The sequence below is a fragment of the Enhydra lutris genome, unplaced genomic scaffold (genome assembly GCF_002288905.1).
Source record: "Enhydra lutris kenyoni isolate GAN:26980312 unplaced genomic scaffold, ASM228890v2 scaffoldscaffold23, whole genome shotgun sequence".
Taxonomy (NCBI): domain Eukaryota; kingdom Metazoa; phylum Chordata; class Mammalia; order Carnivora; family Mustelidae; genus Enhydra; species Enhydra lutris.
Window position 1 is genome coordinate 6444388 of NW_019154107.1, and position 18708 is coordinate 6463095.

Consider the following 18708-nt stretch of genomic DNA (forward strand, 5'->3'; position numbering starts at 1 on the left):
TTCATGACCTTGACATCTTTGAAGGGACTAGGCTGGCTTTGTTGAATGTCCCGTGGTCTGGGATTTGCCTGATTGCTTCTTGGTGCATAGAGTCAAAAATAAAATGTAGATTAAGTGGTGTCTTTCCCACTGATCATATCAGGGGTACATAAGATCACTTTGTCCCATTCTTGGTGATACTAGGTTTGATCTCTTGATTAAAATGATGTTTGTGGGGCACCTGGGTGGCTCAGTGGGTTAAAGCCTCTGCCTTCGGCTCAGGTCATGATCTCAGGGTCCTGGAATCAAGCCCCACATCAGGCTCTCTCCTCTGCAGGGAGCCTGCTTCCCCCTCTCTCTCTGCCTGCCTCTCTGCCTGCTTGTGATCTCTGTCTGTCAAATAAATAAATAAATAAAATCTTTAAAAAAAATAAAATAAAATGATGTTTGTGAGGTCTTTTGCTTATAAAGCTACCTTTCCACCTTTGTATTAATGTAAATATGGGGTGATAATTTGAGACCCTGTGTCTGTTTTCCCCATTAGCTCTCCCCCAGTGCTTTCAGCATCTATTGATGATTTGTTTCTGTCCTTTTTAAAGCGATCGCTTCAAACTCATGGACTGAAATTGTTGTTACAGTTCAGTATCCATTATCATTATTTTTTTTCGTGATGTTCATATTATCCCACATTTGGCACTGGGAGCCTCCTTGAGCTGCCTCCTGTGTCCTTTTTAACATGACCCCATCAGTCTTTGAGCATTTCCTTGCTTCCTGAGCCAACAAGATGTTCCAGGTTCTCCTTGTGTTTGTCTTGTCCCAGACCTGGAATCTAACCATTTCTCCCAAGAGTCATGGCTTCTTTAGTGGAGAATGGTATTCAGATCTAGGGAATGGATGGTACTCCTTGCTACTAAGGTGTAATGGTTTCTAGGCCCTTTTGGTGAACAGAATTCAGAGATTTTATATAGATGTTATGGTTTCATGCTGATATATTCAATTCAAATACAACACCACAGGGCTCTTCTTCACCTTCACCAGTTCTATATTTGTATCTGCCTTCAACCCCAGTGAAAACCCTTGTGCTCTAAAAGAGACACAAAATAATTTTAGAAATTTTAGAGCTATTAAATCAGCATGTCTACTGACAACCTTTCTAAATGAAGTTTATAATTTCTTTATGGTTTTATTTGGTTTATATCTTGGTAAAAGTGTATAGTTAAGAGAATTGTGTTTGGAAGGTGTTATGAAGTCGTTTTTTTCTGTATGCTATTCTATCAGTTTACTCTAGATTCATTTGTGTTTGTATTCATATTAGGGTTTTAAAAAATCCTTCCATTTTAATTTTATTTTTTGAATATTGTAAGACATTTCTATGATTTCAAAATCATAACGATATTGAGATAGACTCAGGTAAATCTTACTCTCACCCCTGTGCTTTCTACTTCTTCATTTCTACACATTTCCATAGGTAACCATTTTTAATAGTTTCTGATTATCCTTCATGTTTCTCCTTTTCCAAAAAAGTAAGGATGTGTGTATTTTTAAAATGTGGGATGTTATTTATTCATTCATTAGTTAAGTTAGGATATGTGGACTTTCTTGTTTCTGCCAACCTTTGTAATGTAGGAACTCTACACAGTGGTACTGTTTGGTCACGGTGTGGTTAATTGTGTATTCCTAGTTTTTGTATGTCCATGAAGAAGAGAACGAAAGGAGCCTGTGTGCTCCTTCAGTGCTCAGTGCACAGCCTCAGTGCTCCTTCAGTTCAGGAGCCCTGAACTGAGGAGGCCTTTGTTCAAGTTCTGGTTATGTTGTTCATTGCCTGTATCATTTTGAGTGAGTCCTATCACTTACCTGGACATGACTTTTGTTGGCTGTAAATTAGGTTGCACTGGACAGGGAAGTTCTTGAGAAAAGGACCCATGTCCTAGTCATCTCTCTGCCAATCACAGTAACAAGTGCAGAGAAAGTATGCAGCTTTTGTTGAGTAAATGAACCATCTTTTTCTTTCCGTTGTCATCTTGTTATTTCTTCACAGTAATACATCAGTGAAGAGAATGACTTGGCATTCTGGAGGAGAGCTAGTCTCGGAAGTCTTTATCCCATGCTTTGGCACCATTCATCCACAAGTCCCCACTGTTTCAGTGTCCCTTAGGAGAGCCCAATAAGGTCTCAAAATCTTAGGAAGGGAAGTGGAATTTTGCAGTCCACTTTAAGGACTTGGAAGAAATTGTAACGTTTTGCACAGATGTATAAAAGGGTAACTGTGGTGTGGATCCAATCCCTGACATGCTTCAAATAGAGACAGAAAATATTAACTAAGTCCTAATGAAAAAAATTAGTAGAAAAATGAATAAAACAAATAAACAGAAGCACTAAAATTGTGGAAGATTCTACATCAAATGTTGACTCCTATTTTTTATGTTTCTTTTTGTCCTTATCTCTAGATACTACTAACCTACAATGGTGAAATTAAAGCCTGCTTATGAAACCTTCCTTGTTATTCAAACCTCTGTTGACCTTCTCTCTTGATACCCTGTATTAGGACCTGTATTTTGTATTCTAAACATTTTGGCCATTAATTATATTCTGTTTCCAAACTGCCAAATGATCGCAATAAAAAAATTATTTCTCTTGTCTTATATTTCTCACAAATGTCCTATAGACTTTTACATTTTTAGGCACATGAAAAAATGCCCTTTTTATTGTGGTTAAATATACATATAATTTCTCATAAGTGACGTTTAATACATTAACAGTGCTTGTAGCCATGACCATTATCTAGTTCCAGAACATTTTTAACCCTCTGAGTGGAAACCCATATCCATTTAACAGTCACTCCCCAGTCTTCCTTCCCAGATCCCCTGGCAACTACTAGTCTTTCCATCTCTATGGATTTGCCTATTTTGAGTATTTCAGGTAAATGGAATGATAAACTGTGTGACCATTTGTGTGTGGCTCCTTTAGTTTAGTGTGATGTTTTCAAGTTTCCCTTATGTTGTAGCATGTATTAGTACTTCATTCTTTCTTATGACTGAATAATATTCCATTGCATGTGGAATTTAGGATGTTTCTACTTTTTGGTTATTGCGAATAGTGCTGCTATAAACATTTGTGTGCAAGTTTTTGTTTGAACACCTGTTTTCAGTTCTTGGGAGTATCTACCCAGGAATGGATTTATGTGTATATATTTTTATTTACTTTTTTTTCCTTACATGAAAGATATTTTCCTATAGATGCTTTTGTACTTTGTGTTTTTTCACTTAACATGCTATCGTGAAAATCATCCTATATTAGCACATAGAGATCTTTTTTCTTTTTTACTTGTTTCTATATTGTTGCATAGTATTTTACTGTATAAATGTATGATGATGGTGTATTCAAATGGCTTCACTGAATTGTCAATTAGATTTTCAGTAATTTGCTTTTATTTTTATTTTTACATTTTTAAAATTTATTTATTCATGAGATAGGGGGGCAGGCCCCCCCACGGAGCAGGGAACCCGATGCGGGACTCAATCCTAGGACTCTGAGATCATGACCAGAACTGAAGGCAGACGCTTAACCGACTGAGCCACCCAGGAACCTTCAGTAATTTGCCTTTACAAATAATTTTGCATTGAATAACTTGGTGCATATGATGCTTTCCTCAGAAAATTCCGAGAAGGAGAATTGCTGGCTCAGAGAGGAAAATGCACGTGAAGTTTTATGAACTATTGCTCTAGCAGTTGTCCCATTTTACACTCCCATTAACAATTTGAGTTCCCATCTTCCAACAATTTATACTCCTATGGCCTCACCAACAGAGTGTATTGTGAAGCTTTTGGAGTTTTGCCACTCTGATACACGAGAAATAACATCTCGGTGTGGTTTTCATTTGCGTTTCTTTTACACATGAAGTTGAGCATCTTTTCATAAAATGTAATAGCTGTTTATATATTTTTTATGTGAACTGTTTGTGCGTGTTTATTGTGCACATTCCTTTTGGGTTTGGGGCTTTTTAAATCCAGGGCACTTTTTTTTTTTTTTTATCAGAGAAATTGGTCCTTTATCTGTAAAACATTATATATTTTTTCATGTTTTGTCTTTAAATTTATTTCTGTTGTAATTGAATTTATCAGTTTTTTTTCCTTACAGATGGATTTTGAATCAGAAAGACTTTCCCAAAACCCAGGTTGCAAAGGAACTTGCCTTTTTTTTAAAGATTTTATTTATTTATTTGACAGAGATCACAAGTAGGCAGAGAAGCAGGCAGAGAGAGAGAGAGAGAGAGAGAGAGAGAGAGAGAGAAGCAGGCTTCCTGCTGAGCAGAGAGCCCGATGCGGGACTTGATCCCAGGACCCTGAGATCATGACCTGAGCCAAAGGCAGCGGCTTAACCCACTGAGCCACCCAGGCACCCTGCCTTTTTTTTTTTTCTTTAAGAGATGGGGGGTAGAGAGAGAGGCAGACAGAGAGAGAGAGAATCTTAAGCAGGTTCCATGCCCAGCCCAGGTTGATCTTACAACCCTGAGATCATGACCTAAGCTGAAATCAAGAGTCAGAGGCTTAACTGACTGAGCCACCCAGGTACCCTGAAACTTGCCTTTTTATTAAAGTCTAGGATATTCTCATGTTAAAAATTTTGATCTTTGATTTATTTGGTGTTTATACTGGCTTCTTTACATATGGGTAGCCAACACTACTTATTAAAAAGTCCATCTTCTCCCCAGTGATATGAGATGCCACCTTTATTATGTGCTAAATTCCATAAGTAATTTAGTTTTTTCTGGATTCGATTTTCTATTTCATCTGTTGTGAGTATTATGCTGCTACCACACTATATGATCTATTCATTCTAGGTCTTTTTGAGGAAGAGACTTCTCTGGCATGAATCTGAAAGAGAGAGTAAAACTGACAGTATTAGAAGAGTTTGTAGGTGATTTACACATGGCCATAAGAGAAAACATGTGGCACAAGTTGTTCTTTACTGAGTGGATATCTCTGTGCCATTTAGTGTTGTGACAACATATTGTGTGTGTGTGTAGGTGCTGTTCCTCATAAGATGGAAATTAGGATGCTATACTATCATGACTGGTAATCCTATTTCTTCACAGTTAGTTTTCCTGTCAGATTCAGGATAGCACTAAAAAGATGATCTCATGAAGGCTGCTACACTAATCCCTTGGTTCCAGATGAGCTTGAGCATTTTATTTCTCTTGGAAAAAAAAACATGGGGCACCTGGGTGGCTCAGTGGGTTAAAGCCTCTGCCTTCGGCTCGGGTCATGGTCCCAGGGTCCTGGGATCAAGCCCCGTGTCAGGCTCTCTGCTCAGCAGGGAGCCTGCTTCCCCCTCTCTCTGTGCCTGCCTCTCTGCCTACTTGTGATCTGTCAAATAAATAAATAAAATCTTTAAAAAAAAAAACATAACCCCCCCCCCCCCGACCTTTTAACAGGATTTTTATTCACACTAACGATAGCCATTAAAAAATCCCACTTAATAACTTATTCTGGTATTTAACTAGTATTTCATCAGTTTTTAAAAGATTTTTAATATCTTTACACCCAACGTGGGCCTCAAACTTACAACCCCAAGATTAAGAGTTGCACTCTCCACTGACTGGGCCAGCCAGGAGCCCTGTCATCAGTTTTTATAATAACATTTATCCTAAGTTTTCTGGAATTAAGCTGTTTTTAACAATTCTTTCCTGTGTACCATGTATAAAATCTCATATTTTGTATTTTGAATTCTTTATGTTTTTCTTCTCATTCTCCTGTACACAGGGCAGGTGACTTGGCTTTTAGTTTCCCATATTGATTTTTGCTGGTGCATGTTTATAAATCAGTTATATTCCAACAGGAAAAGATGGTAAAGCACGTACCAAAGACAGGAGGAATGTAAAGAAGGCTGCGGTGACAAAACCAAACAATATCAAGTCAATGTTCATTGCTAGTGCTGGGAAGAAGACTGCAGATGTGAGTTTCGTAATTTTCTGATATTTTGTCTTTTCTTTTGAGAAGTAAATTTAGTATTTGATTGTATAGACAATAGGTGCTCAATGTATTTGAGCTTAGCTATTTCAGTTGTATTTTCCTGATTTCAGTCACAAAAGTAGATGTAGATTTCCGGGTGAATTTAGGAACCTCATTGTTTGGAACTTGGAGATAGAAAAGTGAATGAAAAGCTGCATGGACAGTGTGTTTGTTTCATTGATTTGCTAGCAGGAGGATCATGAAATGAGGGTAAAAACAGGATGCGAGCTCTAGATTTAGGCATTAAATGTACACAGGTGATTGTTAAGATCTGTGAACAGTAGATGAGCACTCAAGACTGAAGAGGCAAGGACTAACTGGTTGGGTTCTTCGTTTCACAGACACATGGTCTGGGTGAAAACATGAAATGCAGGGCTTTCTCATTCTACCTGTCTTTATAATTTCCAGAAAGTGGTAGATTTGTCCAAGGATGATCTGCTAGGTGACATTCTACAAGATCTGAACACTGAGGTAAGTCATTCTCTGGGAGTTGTCAAATATGCAGGGGTCATAGGCTGAAGAAATAATTCAGTAATTTTATAGAACAGACTGTTGCTAGAATTTAAAACAAAAAAAATTCAATGACAATACCACTGTATACACCCAAAATAAAACCCCACAAAGAAAAATAACCCCTTTCCCAAACAACTCTCCAAACTGGCTTTCTTACCACTTTAGGTGAGTAGTTTCCAGCTGTTACAAGTTCTGCAATTATGTCGATGGGGCTACGTGGGGATGTGTTTGAGATAGTACGAATACATAACACGAGTCAGTCTTGGGAGTGCCCACTTCTTGTGTTCAGTTGCTGCAGTGTATGATCCCGAAATAGACTGATACCTGTCAGTCTGCACATTTGGCTGTGAGATCCTCATCTTGAATTCAGAGAGGGAGTAAAGGACAAGAGTCAGTGAGCTGTCCCTGAGAGAACTCAGACAGGCTCAGCTGCTCTGGCAATTTGCATTTGGGCTATTTCACGAGGACTAAACAGATTTGGGGGGGGTGTTTCTTTCCAAGTAACCCTTGATTAAACCAACTAACATCAATACGTGTGGCTCTAGCTTGACAGTTTTTATTTTATTTATTTATTTATTATTTATTTATTTTTTTAAAGATTTTTATTTATTTATTTGACAGACAGAGATCACAAGTAGGCAGAGAGGCAGGCGGAGAGAGGGGAAGGGAAGCAGGCTCCCCGCTGAGCAGAGAGCCTGATGCGGGGCTTGATCCCAGGACCCTGGGATCATGACCTGAGCTGAAGGCAGAGGCTTTAACCCACTGAGCCACCCAGGTGCCCCTCTAGCTTGACAGTTTTTAAATGCAATATCCTGGAAGGGTAGGGGGAAAGTATGTTAAGTTGTAAAAAGAAAAAATTGTTGAGAGGTGGACTTAATATCTATTCTGGTTTTCTCATGAGTCTGTGGTATTGTTGCTATAGTAACTACAGTACATGAACATAGATCTGTGGGGGGAGCAGGGAAGGAAAAAAATGCTTTGCTTATTGGGCCTTAATGGGGGAGGAAATGCACTTTTTTCTGTCTGTGGAAAGCCAAGCATGGCAGGGAATGTCTTATTCTTCCCTTTAGAAACCTCAGATAACTCCACCACCTGTAATGATACCAAAGAAAAAAAGATCCATTGGAGCTTCACCGAATCCTTTCTCTGTGCACACCCCCAAGGTAAAGTGTGTGGAAATACCTTCAATCTTGATTTATATTATTGCTTAAAACTTAGTTAGTTGATTTTCTATTTGAGGGAAATGCTTTTGAACTTGTTCTTGATTTTTGTTTTAAATTAGGCCTCCTGTTTCATTATATAGTTTCATGTATTTCAAGAATAGCGTGTACCTGGTTTTTTCATAGTAAATTTTTAGTAACTAGTATGTGTTTATTATAGGTATTACAGCAGTGCTAAATGTAATAATTTTCTTCCTGGAAACAAGCATTTTTTTGTAAACGTAGGTAACAGTAAAATAATGGAAGCTATTACGTTAATAATACATAAAATTGTTGTATAAGTGGGAACTGTCATTTTCTCTGGTCAGGGTAGGATGGTTGCATATTTTTTTGGTATGCTGGTCTAACTGACTGAACATTTAAAAAATATTTACAGGTAGTTCCTTCAGGAAAAACGGCTTCCCCTGTCTTAAGGAAGGAGCCTCCATTAACTTCAGTTCCCCTTAAATGTGCTGAATTTGCTGGTAAGTCTGACGTCAGGCAGAACTACAAGGGTAGTTGCAAACTGCTGTCAGAAATGGAGGTGCCGTGAAGGAGGAAGTGGAGATGATTTTGAAGCTATTATGATAGCAGGTTCAGTTGTGACAGGTTTGAATCCACAGCAGTAAAAGTTAAAAAACATCCAGTTTGGAGATGGAAGAGAAATGCAAATGCAGTGTGGGAGAAAGGGTAGGCTCCTATCACCGTGCTGGGGAGGCCTTTGTGTTCCATGGCAGCAGTACATGATGGGAATGTGTGATGACGCCTACAGGAGAGCCAGTGCCAGCGTTGTGTGTAGATGACAAGGAGGACTCAGGAGCAATGGATTTTGAAGACGGTGACTTTGATGAGCCCATGGAGGCTGAGGAAGTGGATGTGGAGCCTGTGGCTGTCAAGACTTGGCACCAAGAGAGTGAGCCAGCAGAGGGGGTGAAGCATGAGGCAGATCCTGGGAAAGGGACCACGTCCTACTTGTAAGAGCATTTTATGACGTTTCTGGCAAGTAGCACTATAAATTATTCTGTTGGATTTTGAAAGGTTTTCAAAATGTAATTTCTGCAGGGGAAGTTTTCTCCCAGATGTTTCTTGTTGGGACATTGATCAGGAAGATGACAGCGGTTTCTCAGCCCAGGAAGTCCAAGTGGATTCCAGTCACCTCCCACTGGTAAAAGGGACAGATGAGGAGCAAGTGTTTCAGTTTTATTGGCTGGATGCTTATGAAGATCAGTACAATCAACCAGGTAATCATATGTACCTCTTTAATACAGAATAGTGCCTTTCTCTTAAGTGGTTTAGTTATTATAGTTGACAAAGACTCTGTCCTCATGTACGTGTGTTGTAAGAAAGCACCACTCGTTCATTGTAAAGGATGCGAGCAGCCCAGGTGGAGAGGAGTTGTCGTATGAACAATCCTTAAACATTTTTTTTCCTGTAAACCAGTTATATGTGATTTTGGGATGTGTACTTATAGTTAACCTTTGATGTATCTAAAGTTGTAGTTACACATTTTATTTTAAATGGAATCAGTCAGTAATTTGCTTCTTTATTCAGCACATTGGACACCTGTTGTGTGCCAGGCACTGAGATGGCATGAACAAACTGGACAAGTTCCCAGTCCTAATGGAGCTTATATTCTAGTGGGGTGGGAGCTGTGGGGGGAATGGGCAGTAATTAAGGTAAGTTGATAAATGGTGTGAAGGCATTTAGTAGGGGGATGGCTGAGGAAGGCCTGTCTGAGGAGACCACCATTGGGCTGAGATTGGAAGCCCATGCTGAGCTGAGGAAAGAGTGTATCAGCCTGAGGAAACAGTGAGCACAGAGGCCTGGAGAGAGAAAGGAGGCCTCTGTGGTTGTAGCACAGTCAGTCAAGGGCCAAGATTGGTAGAAAATGAAGCTGGAGACAAAGGCAAAGGGCAGGTAATGAAGGACCTTGAAAGCCATAATGAGGAATTTAGATCTTTAAGAGCAGAGGGGGATGTGGTGGAGGATTTTAAGTGCTGGTGGAGGGGATGGTGGTCATATGGTTGGGTTTACAGTTTAACAAGAGCCTTCCAGTTTGTGTGGAGAATGGCGTGTTTGGGGTTGGGTGGGGGTGGAGAAGCCCTGGAGATCAGTCAGTCCAGGGCGGGCATGCTAGTTACTTGGCCTTGTGGTGGCTGTGGAGAAGAAGAGTGAATGCATCTCACGTGGATTTTGATGTGAACCTGTTGATGGCTTGATGTGGGAGCTGACAGGAAGGAGGAATCACAGATGATTCCCAGATCCTCCTCCAAATGAGCTGAAAATGTGAATTCTGACTCAAAGCCAGGAGGCACTCTGGTTTCTTTTTGTAGTCCTTGAGCCATACACTGCAGGGCTGGGCATGCCAAGGTATGTTGGATTAATATACCATACATATCCTGAAATAGAGTTGCCTTTATTCAGATCCATGTCTGGGTATGAGGGTAGATGCAACTGTACTTTTCAAAGTGGTTTCCTAGAGGCTGTGTCTGGTGAAAATAGAGTATCAGTATAGGAAGTGAATGAGTAAGAAGAGTTAAGTATTAACCATCAGACTTGAAGACCAGATTTACCTTAAAGATAATCAGGCGTTGACTAACTGGAAAGTTGTTACTGTCTCTGTGAAGGGAGGGGGCAGAAGCATTAATAGGCTTCAGCATATCAAATGCACAGGAATATATACACAGCCATTTGAGTAGCAAACTGCCACGTCTTAGTTTCATAGGTAAAGAAAGAGCCATCTTAGAAATGGTATCTACTTTAGCTGTGACAAGATAATTTGGTTAGGTCCTCTCACCTCCTTGTTTACCTCTTTGCTACTCACCAGTGGAAGGTAGACTGGTAAGTGGGATTGCGTGAGGCTGAGCAAGGATTTCCCATCAATTGCTGAAATCCTGGCCTGCCCTGTTGTGTGGCTTCAAGGGGACACCATTTTCACATGTGTTTCATGTGTTTTAGGCTTCCTGGAGCACAATGACACTGTGGGGCTTGCTAGAGTTGTGTGATGTGGTGGGCCTGTCCTTCCCAATGCTAATCCCTTTGCTGGATTTGCTCCGTGCTGGATTTGATTCCCTGTCCTGGCTAATAGTTCCCTCAAAACTGAAAATTGGGAGTAAGCCTTGACTGCCCCTTTCCTTCATTCTCCTCACCAAGTCTTGTTAGTCTTCCCCTCCGAAAGTAGACAAGCTGTCTTCTCTCTGTAGTTGCCTCTGATTCCTTCTTGCCTACTGAAACCATTGCACCAGCTTCCTAAAGGATCTTTTAGCTGTCATCCCCTCCATTGCAGCCAGAGTGATTGTTCAGATGGGTAGCACTGATCACATCATTTCCTTGTTTAAAAAAAAAAGAAAGAATAAAAGAAAACTCCTGTGTAGCTGGAGTTTTTTGCTGCCTACAACGTACAGTCCAAGTTCCTTAGCAAGGCTTCTGATACCTGCTGTGTATGACTTTTGTGTTCTAGAGATAGTTCTCTGTACCTGTTGTTTTTGATACTGTGTTCCTTTACTCCCTGTGTTTGGCTCAGCCCAGGTGTGTCATGTCTGGGAAGTTTTCCTAATCCTCCAGACTGGCCTAAGGGCCCTTTCCCTGGTACCCCATCATACCCTTTCCCATCATAGTGTTTGTTATATTATTTTATAAAGATCTGATTCTGAATTTTTCTTGTCCCAAACCCTTTTATTTAACTCCTGGATGGCTGGGACCTTTTCTTTTCAGCTTCTACTACAGTGCCACGCACATAGTAGGGATTTAATAAATGTTCATTGAAATAAACCACACAGTGATTGACAGTCCTGTGCATGATGCACATGAAAGGTTTCAGAGAGCCAGAGGTGCATTCACTGCTGTTATTGAAATTACCTCGTAAAGCCTTATTACAAGGGTGTGGGGGAAGAATAGGTAACAGAGATGAGTGTTGCACCCCCCCCCACGTTAATCCACGTACAAAACATCAGAATGCACAGTGTCAATTGCCAAGGATTAGAACCTTAAGAAACAACAATCTTCTTTCTGTCCTGTGTAAAAATGAGTTTATTTTTTTCTACCTTTTGTTTACTGGTTGATACTCTTATTTAAAAAAAAACAAAACATTGTTTTGCAGGACAAGGTCTAGAGCTGCACTGTCCACTGTGGTACCATATATGTCTACATGTAGCTCTTTAAATTTAGATTTAAATTAAAGTGAAATAAAATTTGGGGTGCCTGGGTGGCTCAGTGGGTTAGGCCTCTGCCTTCGGCTTAGATCATGATCTCAGGGTCCTGGGATGGAGCTCTGCATCGGGGTCTCCACTCAGCAGGGAGCCTGCTTCCCCTCCTCTCTCTGCCTGCCTCTCTGCCTACATGTGATCTCTGTCTGTCAAATAAGTAAATAAAATCTTTAAGAAAATAAAATGAAATAAAATTTCAAATTCAGTTTCTCAGCCAGTAACCCCATTCTGAATGCTTTAATAGCCACATGTGGCTAGTAGCTACCATATCTGTGGATGGCACAGATAACAGAACAATTCTGGCATCACAGAAATTTCTAAAGGCTAGTGCTTGGCTGTAGTAATCGGTGTTGGAGGTTTAGATTGAGGCATTGAAGCACAGCTGTATTAGGAAAAGCAGCCAGTTTATGGTATGTATCCTTACCGAATTCCTGTTGCTACCATAGTCGAGGATAGGCCTTTCCAACCACTATTGGGATATATTTTGCATTTGAAAGAGATAGTAGTCTGTTATTGGCCCGTCTTCCAAATGCAATGGTAAAAGGAAATTTCTTGTGCTGGAATAATCCTCAGACAATCTGGTCTAGTTACAGAGGAGGAAGCTAAGGCTCCAAAAGATAAAGTGGGCAGCTTTTAGTGGCAGAGCTCTGGGCTTCTCACCCTCAGTCCACTGTGCCATTCCGTGGTGCTTCTTAAGCTATGTCCTCTGTGATTGATGCCAACGGGTTAAAAAGGATGGCTTGTAAAAAAAAAAAAAGTCCTTTAATCTCAGGGGGTTGAACAGTTTCATCATGATAGCAGGTAATGATCACTGAGCCTTGGTGAAATCAATGCTGCTAATAAAAACGAAGTACTCCCAAAGACCCTGTTATTGTGTCTCACTTTCTTACAGATTCTAAGTAAGTCAGTTGTTGCTGAATGCTCCATAATTATGAAAAGAATCTTACTCTTTGCATATGGGAAGATATCCTGTCTTCATTATGACTTTTTCAAGGTTGAATAATCCTGACTGCACCTGGTTTCAGCTAGTAACTTTGGGGGAAATGTAATCTTTGTTTACCATGATCTTTTTGTGGCAAATGAGGCATAAACAGTGTCAAATGTGTGCATGAAGTGTGATATTAGTTTGACTGTAAAATGAGCTATTTGAATCTGTGAATCCAATATTAGGGTCTTTATTTTTCTTTGCATGGAATTTTGTTTTTTCGTCTCTAACTGTTGTGAGGATGACTTTTAATTTTCTGAGCTCCTGTGATTTTTTTTTCTTTTTTAATCGTTCCCCACAGTCCTCCCTTCCCTCTCCCCTTCTTTCCCCCACCCCAGCTGATAATCACACAACTCTTTTAAGAATTTAATCATCTGCAGAAATGAAAATTTTTAGGTGGTCTTATTTCTACTAGAACGAGTGACAAAAGGAAGCACTGATGAGCTATCTTGTGAAACTGGAGTAATTGGCCTTGTGAACAGTAGCCTTTGCATGTGCCAGAATTTTCTTAGTGTCTCAGACAAGTGGCTGTGTTGAGTGGCTATGTTGATTACTGCTGTCTAATTATGCTCAGAGCTTGGGATTTTGCACAGTGGCCATCTCTTAGGTTGACTATCAGATCTCTGGAGTCCTTTCCTGATGTCCAGTTTTCAGGAACAGTGATTTGATATCTATCTAGAAAGGCTTGTTTTTACTTTGTGGTATATATTACATAGGAATCTCAAAAGGGACATGTTTGCTGGTTTGGTTACTAGAACATTTGTTACACAGAAATTGAAGAGCAAGGAATGAGACGAGCACTACCTATCCAGATTTTTTAGTTGTCTATGAGGTAGAAAGGGTAAAATAGGAGATAATAGTTGAACTGTATTATGAGATATTTATCATTATATGGAATAAGGTGTATGAGATCTCTTATCTTTTTCCCCAAATGCAGTTTTACATGTAGAAAAATATTGATGTACCATACAGAGTTATTGTTATACATGAATGTTAATTTTTATTGGTGAGTACAAGTGCTAAAAAGCGATTTAGTATTCTCATACTTTATAAGAGGTTTAAATAGGAGATTCGTTAGCAAATAGTTTGCTTTTTTTGTTTCTCTTAATCTGGGTAGTCCCAGTTCTGGGGAATTTTTTTCCCCATACTGACCTCGGGTAGCTCTGTAATTTCTGAGTTATGTTTACACTGACCTGGGATGTCTTTGCAATTCCCCCAGGGGTTTCTGCACTAACCTGGGGTATCTTAGTAGTTCCCCAAGTGTGTCTACTCGGACTTGGGATGTCTTCTTAGTAAGTGAGGTTAGTCTGTATTTACCTATGATGTCTCTAGCAAAATGTTCACACCAAGTTAGAGAATCATTCTATCCCCTGTTTTCTCAGGTTTTACTAGTGTGGTGTTGTCACATGGCTTAAGTACTGACTAAGCGAACTATGCTTGTGGAGTGGGGAGCAGATACAAATTTACTGTAAAAAAATGTGTCATAAAGGCAAGATACTAGATTCAGGGACACGTGCATGTAATGCTTGTCATTTTAATTTGCAAAAAGTTTTTGTTTTAATGATTTCTAAATGTGTGGACACATTCAGTGAGCCTTTATATTGCCCCTTTAATATGATATAATTGAAATGTTTCTTTCCTCATGGTTTTCCCTTACTCTTTTAGGTGTGGTTTTCCTGTTTGGCAAAGTTTGGATTGAATCCGCCAAAACCCATGTGAGCTGTTGTGTCATGGTGAAAAACATCGAGCGAACACTTTACTTCCTTCCCCGAGAAATGGTGATCATTAGTGATTAGCCTCTAATTCCCAGTACCTTGTATGTTCTGCCACTAGCCCTCTTCTTCAGTGGGGCTGTGACTTCTCCACAGCCTTGGTGCTGCTTTCTTGCTGGCTGTCTAGTAACCACTGGTTGTCAGCAGCTCCTTTAGAGGTTGGAAAAATAGAGAATGGGGTAAAACCATGGGTTTTTTGACTCGTTAGAGTGTCAAAGTGTGAGTTTCAGTATATAATAGTATCTTTTCCCCCACCCTTCATTTTCCTAGTAATCATGGTTGGGAGTGTATGGCTCAGAAATGTGACGGCATTTGGGGGCGTTGTCTTGCTTCTGCTCTGCAGGCAGCAGTACCGGTCCCTCCACGGCCGTTGAACCGGCTCAGGCCCATTGCTCCTCCTTTTTAAATTGGGACTTCCCATCCACACTCCCCTCCCAAACCCAGCCTCTCCCCTGAGATCTCAGCTGAACTATGAATCTGAAGCTTCTTGGTCAGGATTTACAACTCTCCTGTCCCATTTTGTAGAGTCTGTCCTTATCTGATGTGCTTTTATGATGCCACTGGGAAGATTTGGGCATTGATTTTAGTCCATTTTTGGGGTCTGCTGCTATCTTTGAACTCCTATATCTGTAAGACTGTTCTTTAAATGTTTTAAATGGCTGAAGGTGAAAATTGAATTGGATTTGGGTTTCTTGTTGTTAAAAAGATCTCATGTACAGATATTTTTTCTCCCTCCCCTCTCCTCTCTGTGGGAGAGCAGAAAATTGATCTAAGTAGAGGAAAAGAGACAGAAATTCCAATCACAATGAAGGATGTTTATGATGAATTTGATGAGAAAATAGCAGCAAAATACAAAATCATGAAGTTCAAGTCCAAGGTTTGTATTTGGTGATAATTTTTTCCCACTGTTTATTAGTTGTTTGTTCATTTCCTGACTTATAAAATAGTTCTTGTATATCTTCTTTGTGCAAAATGTCTTTTTTGTGACTATAATCCATTGGATGGAAATTTCATAGATAGCCATATAAAATTAGTATGTAAGATTTGTAAAAAATACTTTCTTTCTCTTTAAACTACTTAGACAGTAATTTTCTTGAGTTTGAATAGAAAGGTAACACATAGCAAAGTAATTGTTTCCAATCCTTGTAGCATATCTTGTGTTCTTTCTGAAATGGAGAAGAAACTCTTCTGATTTTGTTTTTATTAGTTATTGGCAGGTTGTTTTGGTCAGAGGGTTAAGGTTTTATATTTAAAAATTGGGGACTATGATGCTATTTCTGGTAGGATAAAAATCTTTTATTTGTGTGTAACATATTGATCGGTCTTGATTTTAGTGTGATAAATGACACCTTTGGCCATCATCATAGGGGCTTGTAACTCATCATACTTTTAACAGTGATTGCAGCAAAGGGAGAATTGAGTTGCTGAAGATAAGGTTAATCATCTTAACTATTTGAGCTTAGAATTATGGCTGATGGATCAGTTCTGTCAAATTCTAGAAGTAGTGTGGTATAATGGTGAAGAGCATAGGTCCTGGTACCACACTGCTTGTGCTTTAAGTCCTAGCCATATGACTTTGTAGTATGTGACTTTGGGTAAGAGATGAGTGAGTTCTCGGCCTGTTTGTTCACTTAGAAATGGGACCCTATTTCAAGAGTTGTTGGAAGAGTAAGCCCCCAAATTTTTACTAGGTGATTAGAACAGTCCTTGGCACTTAGTAAGCACTCATTAAATAGGAGCCATAATTTTAATGCTAATATTAATTCTTCTAGCAAGTTGGTGTTAGTTAATATCAAAGAGTAGCAAGTGATTGAATACATTAACATTATAAAAATCTTTAATCTTTTATTGCCCTGCTTGAATGCAAATATTCCTAAGTTCTGTAGTGTCCAGGAGAAGTCTTTTTAGTATCTTGTCATTGGGTGTTTTAGTCCCAGTGGAAAAGGGGAAAGAGTGCCCATTTGGCTTTCTTTACCTTTGTGTTCCATAAAGATACTAGATTCAAGGACATGTGCATGTAATGCTTGTCATTTTAATTTGCAAAAAGTTTTTGTCTTAATGGTTTCTAAATATCTACTTACCCAGCCAGTGGAAAAGAACTATGCTTTTGAGATACCTGATGTTCCAGAAAAATCTGAGTACTTGGAAGTTAGATACTCGGTAAGTCAAAGAAAATTACTGGGTTTTGGTTGAGCATGACATTTCTCTATTTTTGAAATTTCAGCTGGCTTTCAATTAGGAGTATCAGCAGGGATCCTCAAGCCCACGGTTCATTGAGGTGGACTTATAGTAATGAATAATTAAACTGGGTAAAAATAATTTGAATATATAGAATACTGGTTGTACTGCCTTTCTTGGCTTTCAAGTGTGCATCTTTAAATAAATAAGTTGAAACTGCACAACTGCTTGCTTGTCAAGTGGAATGAATGCCACATGATGGAGTTGAATATCATTAGTCTGTTGAAGGGTCCCTTCTGAGCAGCAGAAAGGTGAGAGAGGAACATCAGTAGCATCGCTGTAGTGCTGCTCTTGCTCCCCTGATAGGCAAGGTCATTGCTGTGGGATGTTAATTAACTGGGCCTTAACCTCTTTTTACCTTTGTTATAGAGTTCTGATCTCACAGTATTGGAAAAGGGAAACTTTTAAGAAATGTTTCTGACAGTGGTGATGAAAAGTACCATAGAAGCATTTTAAATGAGTTCCACTCTTGCTTTTATTCTTCTAATGGAGTGGGTACTTATTTGGCTATTCTTTATCTGTAAGGCATGTACAGCTCTGGACAGAAATCCTCTTTTGGGGGAGCTTCTTGGCCTATTTTTCTTCTAATGGATGCCATCAAGATGCATTATTTTGTCATTGTGAATTGTTTTTGTGTCCTGTGAATTGTTTTGGATTTCATTTGTTGCAAATTACATTTCATATATATCAAAGGGGTTTCTTCTGGTGGTTCGTAAAGAGGCTTTTGTTTATTTCAAATATAGACTTTGGAAGATGTGAAGTAATAGTTTTAAACAAAAGGGCTTTTTTTTTTTCTTCTTTGCCTTTTTCAGGCTGAAATGCCACAGCTTCCTCAGGATTTGAAAGGAGAAACTTTTTCTCATGTATTTGGGACCAACACATCCAGCCTGGAATTGTTCTTGATGAGCAGAAAGATCAGAGGACCTTGTTGGCTCGAAGTGAAAAATCCACGTAAGGGAATATTTACGTTCAGAAGGCCAGATTGCTGATAGAGGCGATTTTTAGTAGTGAAGGAATTGGTCTCTGTATTTTAGTGCATCTACTTCCTTTTTTATGTTGTTTTCCTCAAGGTATTTGAGTGACTATAGGGAATATGTTTGGAGGCATTTGATCGCTGTGGTGCCTGGCATTTTAGTGGGAGGGAGGCTTTCGTGAGTCCAGGTGGTTGTTGGCATGCATCCCTCTTTGTGCTGCTGTTGGCCTGTACTTCTGGCTGGTGATGCTCACCTCCTGTATGTAGTGGACTGCTGGCCTCGGAAGGAGGGGAGGCATCACTGCTGGAGGCAGCTAGTGCTCTTTGGTTATTTACCTCCTGTTTTCAGTATTTACATCTGTGATACCCTGTTTTGGCTTCTTGAATCTCTTAAAAATGTTTTATGGTTCCTCCAGGGTATTTTTGTTTTTTGAACCTATTTGGGGTCCTGGATTCTTCAGAAAATCAGAGGAAAGCTGTGGACCTTTTTTCCCAGGAAGTTGAATATATGTGTATACACGCACATCTATGCACACACACACGGCTTTGCATACAACCCAGTAACTGGGTTTATTTTTAGTTAGATGTTGTAATAAGACATTCTTTTTTTTTAAAAGATTTTATTTATTTATTTGACAGAGATCACAAGTAGGCAGAGAGGCAGGCAGAGAGGGGGCGGGGAAGCAGGCTCCCTGCAGAGCAGAGAGTCTGATGTGGGGCTCGATCCCAGGACCCTGGGATCATGACCTGAGCCAAGGGCAGAGGCTTTAACCCACTGAGCCACCCAGGCGCCCTGTAATAAGACATTCGTATTAGAATATGGGGGTCATGTC

General features: G+C 39.6%; 1 protein-coding gene across 2 annotated transcripts in view; it reads left to right on the forward strand.

Moving 5' to 3' along the window:
* The window catches only part of LOC111150539 (DNA polymerase alpha 1, catalytic subunit), a 306965-nt gene that overhangs the window by 10150 nt on the left and 278107 nt on the right, over window positions 1-18708 (forward strand). For both annotated transcript variants that reach the window (XM_022508033.1, XM_022508034.1), the window contains exons 5-14: window positions 5818-5933; window positions 6399-6461; window positions 7574-7666; window positions 8100-8187; window positions 8475-8676; window positions 8765-8943; window positions 14558-14670; window positions 15425-15541; window positions 16750-16824; window positions 17715-17853. In XM_022508033.1, the coding sequence (XP_022363741.1) occupies window positions 5818-5933; window positions 6399-6461; window positions 7574-7666; window positions 8100-8187; window positions 8475-8676; window positions 8765-8943; window positions 14558-14670; window positions 15425-15541; window positions 16750-16824; window positions 17715-17853 (1185 nt within the window). The remainder of the gene's footprint in view (window positions 1-5817; window positions 5934-6398; window positions 6462-7573; window positions 7667-8099; window positions 8188-8474; window positions 8677-8764; window positions 8944-14557; window positions 14671-15424; window positions 15542-16749; window positions 16825-17714; window positions 17854-18708) is intronic.